Source organism: Alosa pseudoharengus, unplaced genomic scaffold (assembly GCF_046254945.1).
Source record: "Alosa pseudoharengus isolate Yale_2024_CS ecotype anadromous, Long Island Sound unplaced genomic scaffold, YU_APseudo_1.1 YU_APseudo_1.1_scf_1, whole genome shotgun sequence".
Taxonomy (NCBI): domain Eukaryota; kingdom Metazoa; phylum Chordata; class Actinopteri; order Clupeiformes; family Clupeidae; genus Alosa; species Alosa pseudoharengus.
Genome location: NW_027468564.1, coordinates 33,005,211 through 33,019,697, shown reverse-complemented (window position 1 = coordinate 33,019,697; position 14,487 = coordinate 33,005,211). Strand labels below are relative to the sequence as shown.

Here is a 14,487-nt window from a genome sequence, read left to right as displayed (position 1 = left end):
ATAGACAGGAGGTGGGATTCCAAATCAGCCCCTGGACCCTAATCCACCATCCACCTCAACCCCAAAAGAAGGTAATCCCAACTTCCTCACCAGCCTGTGGCATCAGTGTCTCTGTTGATTTTGGACCAAATCTGGAGCTCAGTCTGGATTCACTTGAAGAACACATTGGGAAAGAAATCTGAATCCATCTGGCACTCCCCTTATATTCCACAGATCCTGGATCTGGAGTGACATGCTGCAGTCTTACCACAACAATATTGAACTAGCGTGACATCTCAGTCCATTGTATTCTTCAAACAATTAATTGGATAGATTACGGTTGGACCCCCCCCCCTCCCCCTCCCACACACACCTCAGCCTCATGACGCTTGCCCACTTTCATCACAAACCAAACTACAACCCCAATCACACCTCAGAGAAAACCAGGCCCCTATCCAGCCATTATGGTTTGGTGGCTGTACCAGTTCATACAGTAGAGAGGAGATGGTATTTCTAAATCCTTGAATTACCTTGTTACCCCCGGTCATCCCACCCATTGTCCAACTTTGGACCTTTCTCCACCCCCCCACGTCCTCCCCTCTCCATCTCCCCCCCCCCCCCCCACATCCACTCATCTCCATCTATGCCTCCCCGGGCCCCCCTCCCCCGCCTCCTCCGCCGTGCACCACGTGGAAGAGCGTGACGTTGTAGAGCACCTGGTGGCCGTTGTTCCACGCGTAGAGCGCGCGCTCGCGCGGGTTGTAGTCCAGCATGCTCAGGTGCGCGTACTGGTTGTGGAACGCCACGTCGGCGTACTCGTAGCTCCCCGTGGACGTGTGGTAGGCGAAGTGCACCTTGGCGCCGGCCAGGTGCGAGTTGGTCACGTAGAGCGTGCCGCAGATCAGGAACGCCTCTCCGGCGCTCCGCTTCGGGAAGCCCGTGTCCCAGGAGCGCAGCACCTCCAGCGTCCCCGGGTCCAGGCGGCTCAGGGTGAGGCTGCCGCCGCGCGACAGGCTGGAGTGGGCAGCCCACAGGCCGGTCTCGTCGGCCATGAGGTCGATGTCGGACCAGCCGCCCCAGGAGTAAGGGAAGGTGTTGTTGTAGCCGGCCTCGGCGAGGCTGCGCTGCAGGAGCACGCGGCGCTGGCGGAGGTGGTACTGCACCACCACGTTACTCTGGTGCTTGTTGTAGTAGAGGGAGCCGTTGTACACCACGTGGCCCGTCCCTAGGGGGATAAAGGGATAGAGAGAGGGAGATAGATAGAGAGCGGGAGAAATACAGAGAGGGGGATAGATAGAGAGCGGGAGAAATACAGAGAGAGAGATAGAAAGAGAGAGATAGAAAGAGAGAGAGAGAGAGAGAGAGAGAGAGAGAGAGAGAGAGAGAGAGAGAGAGAGAGAGAGATAGACGGAATTGAGAAAAAGAAACAAATATAGAAAGAGGAGAAGTAATACAAGGGGACAGAAAGAAGGAAAGAAAGAGAGTAGAAGAAAGATGAAGGATGAGAGACAGTAGGGGGAGAAAGACGGCAAGATAGAGAGAGAAAGAGAGAAATGGGGACAGGAGTAGAGAAGGAAAAGAGAGACAGGAGGGTGAGACAAAGAAACAGAAAGAGAAAGACAGAAGAAGATAGAAACAAGACAGGAAGAAACAGGATGAAGTAAAGGTAAAATGGGAAAATATATCTAACTATAACTTTGTGACACCACCAACTGAACTGTTTTCTTTCCAAAATCTTTGTATTTTGAGAATGGGCTTCTCCTTGATAATAAGTCATTTTGCTCATCAGTTGTTCCAACTTGCACACAGCTTGAGAAGCCACAATAAACAGTTAAGAGAACACAATCCTTAGAAGTAACTCATAAACAGTTAAGAGAACACAATCCCTAGCAGTAACTCATAAACAGTTAAGAGAACCTAATCCCTAGAAGTAATTTATAAACAGTTAAGAGAACCTAATCCCTAGAAGTAATTTATAAACAGTTAAGAGAACCTAATCCCTAGAATAGAGGGAGAGCAGATAGCTAACAAACGTTCAGAAAAAGTCCTGTTGGCAAATTTGAGGAAAAGTCGGTAAAGGGGCTATTTCACACAATTTGAGGGTGCTGAATTCAAATATTTTGTTTACCAAGCTCAATTTTGAGTTTTAAGCTTGCTAATTAGCATAATTAGCATAATTCACATACTTTTTGGTTTTGCCATCAGATATCATAGGAATTGCAAAAAATAAGGCATTAATATACTCTTTATGTATCAGATATGTTGTAGGACAGGACAGGAATGACCCCAATGACCCTCAAGTAGCAAATGAAAATAAGATAAAATTAAAATATAAATTGAAATAATAGCTAAAATTCAGTATGACGTTTAGAAGCAAAATACATTCCTTGATAATAAATTGATAGAATAGTAGGTGACTTCTCATTTTTCTGTAGAAAGTACTTTGTCACTAACTATTATGAACAGTTGTCAGTCTTGCCTAGTTAAAACATCTCACTGGTGCTCTTTCCTATCATTCAAATTCTAGCCATGCAAAAAAATGGAAGAGTGTGCCTGTTTGAGGGTTGCTGAAGAGTGCTATGGAGATTGCATTATTAGCAAAAACATTCTCCAGTGCATCATTACTACATATGATGCTGAAAGGGACAAATCCTCAGCTATGAACTTATTAATGTCCCTGTACTGTAGATATTGCAGATAGCGATGGTTATTTGTGAAGTGGAAATAAGTCTATCCTCACTCAAGTGCTGTCTAGCAATGTTGAATGTCCAGTAGTGATCACTGCAAAAACTGCTCATTCAACACTGGTAATAGACGCTCAAGATCTAGTTATGTCTTTAGGACACCCATCTGACTGCAGCACATTTAAGAAGTATGCAGGAAAGTTTGTAAGAAATGTTTGTATTGTTATTTGGTATTATTATGTGGTAGCAAATTATGTTGAGATACACAGATATTGCAACAGATACGCTCAGGCCAATCCAAACTTTTCTCATCTGTTGTTCCTCGTTGGTGGAACACACTGCCAGTTCCTACAAGGGCAGGGTCATCCCTCTCCATTTTCAAAAAACTCCTGAAGACCCAGCTCTTTAGAGAACATCTCCTCTCAGGCTCGGACTGGTAATCTGTACAACCGGGCAATCTTTTTTTTTTTTTTAAGTTATTTAGCCTATTTGCGGCCCGTCATGTAGGCATAGGTCTAGCATATAAATGCAGTTGCATCCATTTGGCTTGGGGGGTGACAGGTCAATCATTTTGGCCTCTTCATGACAGGTTCAGTGTGTGTTACGATCGCGCCCCCCTGCCCCACCCCTCAAGTGGATTTGTCCAAGCAGCCGCTAGGTTTGTGGGGAAATATAGCCGAGTGCATTGTAGCAGGCTGTATAAGTGCCCTCCGCTGGCTGGTGTTCACATCATCACAGTTTAACCGTAAACAGCAACCAGAGATCTTTTTCCATAAATATATTGTTTTTATAGACGTTAGTTGCACGCGCTACCAAGAGCTTCCATTTACTGCACCATGTGCTACTGTAGTGCGGTTCTGTCAACATAAAATCCATTCATTTTTGGAGCTGATCCTACTCAAGAGGAACTTCAAAGTATTTCCCATATAGTAGGCCTACAAGTGAAAAAGTCAAAAAGACTTGCACACTGCCTTTGAACGACTCAGCTTTTAATAGAAAAAAGGACACAACGTTTCGATCTTACGATCTTCTTCAGGCATCTTAATGAATAATAAAGCACTGCCAGTATATAAGCACAAAATGGCCTGTACAGATAATTAGGACAAGTGATGTCAATCAGGTATATTAGGCTCAACTTCACCTGTAGGTGTACCCCGTACGCCAATGCTGGCGTTGCCCCGCCCCCAAATGTGACGGCACACAAACTTGGGAAAAAACGTTTAGTAGCCTAGGCTATACACTTGTGGTGAAAGCCTACAGTTAATGTGAATCGCGGACTATAACCAAAGTAAAGGAGATTTGCACCAAATAAAGGCTGTGGTTGTGTTTCTACAACATGTTGGCACAAAACGTAATTTCTAATATTCTATTAGTAACTATGACGATGTCCATGTTCAGTAGCCTATATTTTTCATTTAGTCAAGCAGTGACATGTGGTTTAATGCATGGGGTAACATGACGTGAGACAGACAGAAGATGAGCCTGTCTTTAGTAGCCTATCCCTGAATCCTGTCCCTCTCAAATCACTTTAAAATGGTGTGATTAGCAACCAGAATTTAAGAAAAATCCCCCGGACCCCCGTGTTATTGTGATAGGTCCAAATCTAAATGTTTGGGTTCAGTTTATGAAGTGTTGCTACAGCATAATACTGGGTGTTTGTTATTTATGGGGAGAATCGGGGAGATTTTTTTTTTTTGGGGGGGGGGGTCGTCGGTCCAGTGGTGGGCCGGTCCAGGAGAAAATTGCCAGTCCGACCCTGTCTCCTCTCATAGCACCACTTACAACAAATCTGGCTGATCCTAGCACTTACCACGTCTTGAACTGACGCTCAACTGTTTAAAAAGAGCACTCACTGATGCACTTATTCTTACTGTACTCTACCGTTTTTAAATTGTCCTAAAATTGTTGAGAGAATTGCTTTACAACTTAACTGTTACCATGATGTTAGTCGCTTTGGTTAAAAATGTGTCAGCCAAATGTAATGTAATGTAATGTAATAATGGTGTAGGCCTATCTGATTAAGACCCAAAGAGTGGTTGAAACATACTTATTAAATTACACTGGGAGCAAAGAAGACTATCTTCACTTTTTTCCCTTTGCAACTGTCAAAGAAATCCCATAAACACAGGAAGGACTAGCCTACATCAGATGGCCTAAAGATTAGGCTCTTCAGCATAGCATTAAGTGATTTGCATGCAGTAATTTGAACACTGACCTTGATCGATCTAGCCTACTTTGGCTATTTAAAGGTAATTTATTGCCAAAACATCACACAATATAAATGAGCTATAACAAAGAATAAAGGACTTAATCACACGCAATTATGTAGGAAGTTTAGAAGTTTAAAACCCAGAATTGACCAAAAGTGCACCAAATCCAACACAAATGACTCAATACACTTGGTGAAGGCCTGTGTCCTTTCTTTTCCAGATATTTTAGGATTTGGATATCGTTTCAGTATCGAGTATCAAGATATTTATGGCAGGTATTGTATCAAAGTCATAATTTTGGTATCGTGACAACACTATGCCTGAGCCACTCTGTTTTCTAGATGTCGAGGATCGGAGGCTTTACCACCAACAAGTAATGCTGCTCAATGGCATATTAGAAGAGCACATTATCAGGCTCTAGTATGGAGGCAAGCACACATACCAAATCCAGTGTTACTAGAAGTAAAATGTTTTCTACTTGTCGGTTGTTGCTGACGGTAGATGCAGTTCTGCATTAGGCTTATTCCTGCTATCTAAGTTCATACTGTAGGATATATTCTGAGTTGAAGGTTATCTGTGCAATTTGTTATTGTGATGAAATGCTTTAAACACCACGAGTGACTCACTATGTTAGCAATAAAAATATGGTTGTGTTTTGATTAGAATTTCCAAGTTTATTACATGTTAACTGTAATCATGTTCCCATTAAATACGTTAATAAACTATAGTATGGCTTCTTCTCAAATAACGATAACTTGCAAATTACACTAACTAAATTGAACGACTGACCAGCATAAAAAAGGCCTGGAGTCCTTGGCCAATTCCTGATTGGCCGACACAGTCTGGCTGATTTGGAATTCTAGTGTTTTTTGTATGAGTCTATTTCAACTCTAGAGTCGCAGAAGCTATCAGTGTGTTAGACATAGCATGGAATAAATATTCATGGAAGGCAGCACCCTCCATAAATATGCAGCCAAGAGCAAGAAGACCTGCCGCAAATCCAGCTACGGAAAGAGGAAAAATGCTGGAGAAAGACAAATGGCCCTCATTTAAATTATATAATTATGCAAAGAGTAAAGTCTAAAAGTCTAACTCAGGCTAAATTAACAACCTAATGAAATCAGGTAGAAATCAGTACAGACATCAGCGGGTCAAAGATGCCAGGCTCAAAGATGCCTTCACTATTACACGACAGCCTTCCTATGCCCTTTGCCTTCCGTTTACATTAGGATCCTTGGTCTTTCGAATATTTTCCCTTATTCAATAACTGGGTTTGCGGCAGGTCCTCTTCTTGCTCTTGGCTACAGATTTAAGGAGGGGGCTGCTTTCCTTGAATATGTATGCTATATTTATATTTATATATAGCTGTGGCAAGGAGACGAGGAATGGAGGGTGTGAACGGATTAATGATGTGGGAATCAGGACACCTGCAAAGAGTCTAGCTGCAGCGTCAGCCTACACATACTGTACCTAGTGTGCACAGAACACCTGAGCTCAACTGACCATTCTGTATCTCTTGATATGAGTTAAATAACATGATACTTTTCTATTCCTGAATTTCCTACACTATCCTGTACATACCTGCTTATCTTTCTACATATGAGATACAACTGACACATGACAAATATGTATTACAAAAAAGATATAATTGTACTTTTACGAATTAAAAGTGTCCACACTTCTAGCCAGTGTAGGTGAACCCAGACAAACCTATTAGCAAATTTGAATTTGCTCTGCAAGTGAGTCTGGAAAGGATCCCATTTATGCCTGTTTCCAAATTACCAAAACCCCCAGGATCCAATCACAACCGTGTGCATTCAACACAACCAATGCCTTTGCTGATGGTTGGTGACAGATTGAAATAAATATGGAGATGTATTTTCTTTGGAATTGAGTAGCACAACTGCATTTAAAACCTTCATTTACAAGAAGGATGAGTTTGCTGCACTTCTGAAATGATCCGGTAAGCGTTTAATGCACCTATTTAAGTCTAATTTCACCCCTGAAAGTCATAAAAAATGGGAAGTTCGGAAACGGGTGTCAATGGAATCCTTTCCAGACAGACCTGCAGAGCAAATTCAAGTTTGCTAACAGGTTTCTCTGGGTTCATTCAGGCTAGCTCACGTCAGCTCATCGAGACTCACTACAAACAATCTTAGACTCAGTCAGCAACTCTGAGCTCACCTGAACTGAACTCGGTCCACCCAGGGGTGCTGCTAACTGGGTCAGGTACATTCCATTGCTATCTGGGCCGCCACCTGCACACTGTTAGCATGGTCAGGTGTGTTCTCAGTCTTGTCTACTCTCTTCCTAGCTCTGCCTCGTGAACACCTGTTCGGCCTCGTGAACACCTGATTGTGGCTATTGTTACATAAGTGGTATTTAGCAAACGCTTTGTTTCCAAATGTACAATGTACAATTGTACAAATGTACAAAGGCCTTGGGGCAGCCGTGGCCTACTGGTTAGCACTTCGGACCTGTAACCGGAGGGTTGCCGGTTCGAACCCCGACCAGTAGGCACGGCTGAAGTGCCCTTGAGCAAGGCACCTAACCCCTCAATGCTCCCCGAGCGCTGCTGTTGATGCAGGCAGCTGCGCCGGGATTAGTGTGTGCTTCACCTCACTGTGTGTACACTGCGTGCTGTGTTTGTTTCACTAATTCACGGATTGGGATAAATGCAGAGACTCACGGGATCAAAAGAGTATACTTACTTAGGCCCACACAGACAACACACATTTACACACACAGGGAAAAAGTAAGTAATAATTCTCTTGATTAATGCAGCATTGCTCCTGGTTGGGTTCAGTGATTTAAGCGTTAGTCAGTAAAGTGGTGTGAATCTCACAGATGTTACAGTACCTGCCCAGGGATACGGCAGCACGTGCACCACAAAGTTCTGTCCCTTGACGAAGTCGCCCATGGTCCGGTACTCAAGAACCCGTCTGCCTTTGAAGTAGCCATCCATTGACCAGACCTGATGGAGGGGGAGGAGGAAGAGGAAGATGAGGAAGAAGAAGAAGAAGAAGAAGAAGATAGCAGAAGAAGAAGATAGCAAAAGAAGGTAGAAAAACACAGGAAGAGGAAGAAGAGAAGAAAGAAGAATAAGAAAAGATAGAATAGTAAGAAAAGATAGAAGGAGAAGAAGAAAATCTAGAAGAATAATAAGACAGGTAGAAATACACAGGAAGAGGAAGAAGAGAAAGACCGTGATAAGTAGAAGAGAGAGAAAGAAGAAAAAGTAGAAAAATAATAGAAGGATGAAGAGAGGAAAAAGATGAAGAGGCAGGTAGCAGAAGATGAGGTAAGGATGAGAGAGAGAGATAGAGAGAGAGAGGGAGAGAGGGAGAGAGAGAGAGCACAGGTGAACAGGTGTTTTTCAGACAGAACTCAACTCCCCTAACATCACAGACAGACCCATTCAGATGCAGGAAACCAAGTGCATACGAATGACAAAATAATAATAATATTTTTTTTTTACTGAGACGGACAAAAAATAGAAGAGAAATGCAGCATTTTCCTGCTACATTTATTCATCTGAGAAACAACTTGAGAGCTCAACTCAACAGGTCAGACCATGCAGAGAGAGGGAAGACCTAGCTGCAGACACAAAGGAACATGAAAGAGAGAGAGAGAGAGAGAGAGAGAGAGAGAGAGAGAGAGAGAGAGAGAGAGAGAGAGAGAGAGAGAGAGAGAGAGGGAGGGAGGGAGAGAGAGTTTTTATTATAGCGGCAAAAGCCTGCCTGAGGGATTTTAGAAAAGGTAGGCGATAGAATGCATTTTTGTGGACTGAAAAATTCTGTTGATCAGGAGGCTGGTAACTTTTATGCTTTTATGCCTTTTATATACAGTATACAGTAAATTATGATATTTTATATTTATATTAGTATAATATTTATATATATTTGGGGCTTTTATGACTTTAATTGACAGGACAGTGGAGAGAGTGACAGGAAGCGAGTGGGAGAGAGAGAGATGGGGTGGGATTAGGAAATGACCCGGGTCCCCATGGGGAAGAGAGAGAGAGAGAGAGTGTGAGAGAGACTCAAATTGCCTTAACTCTAGGGTACTTTACTCAGATGCCGGGCAAAGTCTACAGTGTGTCAGAACAAAGCATGTCATGCATGAACTAAAGCAATGGTGTGATGTGGGAGAGCTTTGAGCTGACCAACTGATTGCGTTTATGTTTGTGCTCATGGTATTAAATTAGCAAATTGATTTTGTGTGGCTATTAAATTAACTTTAGTTAGACTTTTGACTTTGCACAGCTTTTAAAAATTGAGCCCTAGGAGTAATTTTATGCCCGCCATCAAACATGAGAAATGCCGCACGCACACTGGATGCAGCAGTCAATCACACCCGTTTTACTTTGATTTGCTGTCACACTAACAGCCCCAATTACAAAACAAAAACACACATAAAATCATTCCACAAATACACAAGCAATAATCCTGCTATTAAAAGCAAACAAAAAAAAAGAACTGTCGTGGCTATTTAGCCAGCGACAAAGGCAAAATTGAAAGCGACTGTGATCTATTTCTTTGAAAGGCTGCCAGGGAGGAGATGCTAGAGTGAGAAGTTTATTTGGGCTGTGCTGTGCGCTATGTTCAAATTGGTTTTGCTTACTTGCTAGTGTCTGATGTGGAAGCCAAGTGCTGAGGAAAGCGATTTAGAGACTCCGATGTTGTTGTGTGCTCGTTGACAGAAACAAGCCAATTAGATGATTTGATCCCCCCCCCCATTTTCTCTTTCTGCAACCTAATTCTTTCTATCGTTTCACTTTGGCACTGGGAAAAGACTTCTCATACAAAATGGATCTGAAGTAATGTCATATGCTGACAAAAGGAAGATGTCCTCTTAGAGTGAACTGCACTATCACCTGTGTTTCATGCAGATTGGATTTCCTTTGGACAAAGGCTTGCAACTCAAATGTCTGCAGCATATGCATGATCATATACAAAAAAAATACATATTAAAACATTGCAAGTGCAAAGTTAATGTACACCGAAGTGAATCTAATTTGCCCAATCAAAAGACTATAACAAAATATAAAAAAACACATCTCAAGTGGTATGGTAACACAAAATCTTAATTTTCATGAAGTCAATTATTATTTTTTTAATGCATGTATGCATAATGTATAGAACAGCCATCAAATTAATCTGCATAGTATAGCAAAGACACTGGGAGAAAAAAAACAACATGTACATGGTCTGTCTTTGATCCATTTAAAAGAACCCAGCACTTTCTTTTATCGTTCTAAAAGGAGGATACTTATTTTGAGTGTGATGACTTTCAAACTGACTTTAAAGATGGCCGCCATGGCTTTTGTGGTTTTGGCCAAAATTCAGTTGCCCAAGATGGGTCTCTCTTTTTACACACACACACACACACACACACACAGCCAAATATAGGTCTATCTTTTTTGTCTTATTTCTGGCTGGGCAGTATTGACAAGGGAAAGAAAAAACTATGTGGAAAGTTTTCCCTCACCTTGAGTGGCATCCAGGGTGAGACGAACACACACACACACACACACACACACACACACACACACAACCAGCCCCATCTTCATCTAGTCTAAAGGCACACAGTAATATAAGTAGACCAGGGGTGTCAAACATAAGGCCCGGGGGCCAGATCAGGACCACCACGAGGTTTCATATGGCCCCCCAGATGATTTAGGTAGGGAAAATTAGAAAATAAAAGATATGCACATCCACTTCAACAATGTGTAATAAGCAATATCTCTATGATTTGATAGATTGATTAAACCTAGCACTACAAACCATCCTCAGGAAGGAAGAACCGGAAAAACTAACATGAAAGTAGGAGAGAAAGAGCAGTATATGACAACATTATTTGTACTTGTTTGCTCATAAGTGATATCATCAAATAACACTCTGATACTCATGCAGAAAAATGATAAAGACCAGGGCCCAGTTTCCCGATAACGACGGAGACACGCTCTTAAGAGGGTTTTCTACGATTCATCTTACGATCGTTCGTTTGGTTTTTCCGACTGTTTACCGAACATGCTCGTAGCGTGAACGCGCGTGCACTCCTCTTAAGATGCTCTTAAGGGGAGCTGTCCACGTTAATAGTTCTGAAATATCCTCTGATTTGACGGTGATGTCAGGTGACTGCACGTCACAGCTATAGGCCTACCATTTAAACTTCGGATCTACACATTAATTCACATCAATACGAAAATAGAAACAACAAGAAGTCGAGTAAGAAAGAGAGGAAATGTGTAGGCTTAGATTTTGATGCAGTAGGCTACAGACTAAACCACATGTTGCTTTCTCTGCTTTTTACCTCATAGGCCTAATAAAATATTAACTTAGCAAAGATAATGTCAAACTATTCTGGCAACGTCTCGTTTCATAACTTGATTGCATTTTTGCCCGCTTTTCATCACATTATTATGACCATTAAATGTAGGCTATGCTATTTTGCACGCTAAAATCTGATTCATCACAGGTAAACACAATAAAGAATGGGAACGTAAGTTGGATTATGTATTCTAAATTGTAATTCCTCTGTATGTCCTGTTGGTGACCTCAGTGAGAAGTACTGTTAAGACGCTCTTAGCCGGTAACGAGTACTCTGGAGCACTCGTAGATCTACGAGTGTTTTCACGACGCTCTTAAGCTACGATGGTTTCGGGAAACAGTCGGCAAATCTTAAGACGTTCGTAAGAGGGACTTTACGACGCTCTTAGGCTTAAGATGCTTTCGGGGAACTGGGCCCTGGAAACACTCGTAGATTTATGAGTGCTCCAGAGTTCTCGTTACCGGCTAAGAGCATCTTAACAGTACTTCCCACTGAGGTCACCAACAGGACATACAGAGGAATTACAACTTAGAATACATAATCCAACTTACGTTCCCATTCTTTATTGTGTTTACCGATTAATCATATTTTAGCGTGCAAAATAGTAGGCCTACAGTCTACATTTAATGGTCATAATAATATGATGAAAAGCGGACAAAAATGCAATCCAGTTATGAAACGAGACGTTGCCAGAATAGTTTGCCATTATCTTTGCTAAGTGAAGGCTATTTATTTATTTATTAGGCCTATGAGGTAAAAGCAGAGAAAGCAACATGTGGTTTAGTCTGTACTGCATCAAAATCTAAGCCTACACATTTCCTCACTTTCTTACTCGACTTCTTATCATCAAACGTGTTCTTAAGTGACACCGCAAAAAATTATTGCATGGTGCAACAATCTAATCTTTATGGGAAACAGTCGGAAAAACCAAACAAACGATCGTAAGATGAATCGTAGAAAACCCTCTTAAGAGCGTGTCTCCATCGTTATCGGGAAACTGGGCCCAGGACAATGACGGCCCCCCACGAGGTCTCATTCCAACAAATCCGGCACACTACCTAATATGAGTTTGACACCTCTGAACTAGACAAATATATCCACTTCTCACCAAGTGGCACTAACATCCTTTTATGACATGGATGGCATTATTCATAATCTATACATTTTAATGTGCATTATTCATAATCTATACATTTTATGACATGGATGTCATTATTCATAATCTATACATTTAATGACATGGATGGCATTATTCATAATCTATACATTTTAATGTGCATTTATCCATGATCTATACTTTTTAATGTGCATTTATTCGTTTGGCTGACACTTTTAGCTTTGCAAATACCACAAGACAACAAGTCAATCTCCTCATAGGAATAAACTAGGAGAACCATTTAGTCCTGCTGGAACACTAAAATACTATCTCTCTTTTGAATAAGTAAACAAACAAATAAATAAATAAGTACAGTAAATACATAAATAATGACTGGGATGCAAAATATCAATCAGCAAGGACACTGATGAGTTCTTTAAATGCAGATGCTGACTCTGGCTGACTCGATGTTGCCTTGTGTTTTCATGCTGGTTGTGTTATTTTTGTTTCCAAGGTGGTGCACTACAGATAATTAGACTCATCTTGATGAGCCTAGCGTCTCCGATGATTCAAACCCAACTGGTAACGGCAACACACTGACACACCAGACATGACACGCACACATACCGTATACACACTAACGCACACACATGTGCAGGCATGCACACACATGCACACACACATGTGCAGGCATGCGCATACATGCACACACACACGCACACACAGATACACACACAGGCACGCAGTCATGACGCAGTCATGATGAGTCATGATCATACACTCACACAAACACGCACAGACACACACTCTCTTACTCTTTCTCACACACACGCACGCACATGTTGTACTGCTGAAGAGGTGCTTTGTGGTTGGGTGTGTGGTGTGGTTTTGTCTTGTGTTAACTGCCTGACCTTTGCCTGTGTCTTTTTTAATCTCAGTGGGGGGGGGGGGGGGATCAATAGAATCAAGACACACACACACACACACACACACAGAGACACAGACACAGACAACCACACACACACACACACACACACACACACACACACACACACACACACACACACACACACACACACACACACACACACGCAAATTGATAGAATCTAATTAAAAATTAAATAGTACATGCTTGTATGCATGTGTGGGCACAAAACCTCTGCTACGTATGAGTCAGCAAATAGTTGCACATAACCAAAATCCAGTCACTCACACACACACACACACGCAGATAGACATACACACACGCACACACACACATATACCCATGCAGGTAGACACATGCACGCGCGCACATACACACGTGCACACATACATACACATACGTACACAGACACACATGCATGCACACAGACACACACACACACACACACATACACACGCACACACACACACACACACAGTTTTTTTCTCTTGCATTCTCATCACCTTCTACATCAGTAACAATGTCTCTTTCTCTCCCCCTCTCTTTCTCATGTCTCTCATGCTCTTCCTCCTTCTCTTTCATCATCATCATACCCTGCCTGCTTTCCTGCCAGCATGTCCTTTGATCTCATGCTTCTCTCTTCCTCTCTCTCTTCCTCTCTCTCTTTCTCTCCCTCTCTCCTTCTCTTCTCCTATCCTCCCCAATTCTTCAAGCTGATTATCGTTTCTGACGCTTGTCTCCCTCCCTCTCTCTCTCTCTCTCTCTCCCTCTCTCCTCCTCTTCTCCTATCCTCCCCCATTCTTCAAGCTGATTATCGTTTCTGACGCTTGTCTCCCTCCCCCCCCTCTCTCTCTCCCCCTCTCTCCCTCTCCTCTCTCTTTCTCTCTCCCCTCTCTCCCTCCCTCCCTTCCTCGTTCTTCCCTCATCCCTCTTCCTATATTCTATGTCTCTGTCATTCACCAGTTTCATACTTCCCCTCATCCTCTGTTCAGGCCACTGTCCTCTCCGTTAATCACTCTGTCTTTGTGTGTACAGACACCGCCACCGTCACAGCCACCACCACCACCACAGACACAGACACAGCCACAGACACCGACGCACACACAGTCTTTCTCTCAAGCTACAAGTTATGAGAAAGGACATCTGGACAGTTCCAAAGATATGACAAACTTTACTGCTACTGTCAGTTGACTCATTGGCATTAACTCATTTCAGATTGGCAGGCTTACCTAAGTGTGTATGTGTGTGTGTGTGTGTGTG

The 14,487-nt window shown here is 42.4% G+C and overlaps 1 protein-coding gene across 1 annotated transcript in view; it reads right to left on the bottom strand.

Moving 5' to 3' along the window:
* Positions 1 to 620: 620 nt before the first annotated feature.
* Positions 621 to 14,487, bottom strand: part of LOC143118399 (noelin-2-like) — a 76,133-nt gene continuing 62,266 nt past the window's right edge. The window contains exons 6-7 of the mRNA XM_076279466.1: positions 7,733 to 7,847; positions 621 to 1,204 (exon numbers count right to left, since the gene is read on the bottom strand). Coding sequence (XP_076135581.1) covers positions 621 to 1,204; positions 7,733 to 7,847 — 699 coding nt within the window. The remainder of the gene's footprint in view (positions 1,205 to 7,732; positions 7,848 to 14,487) is intronic.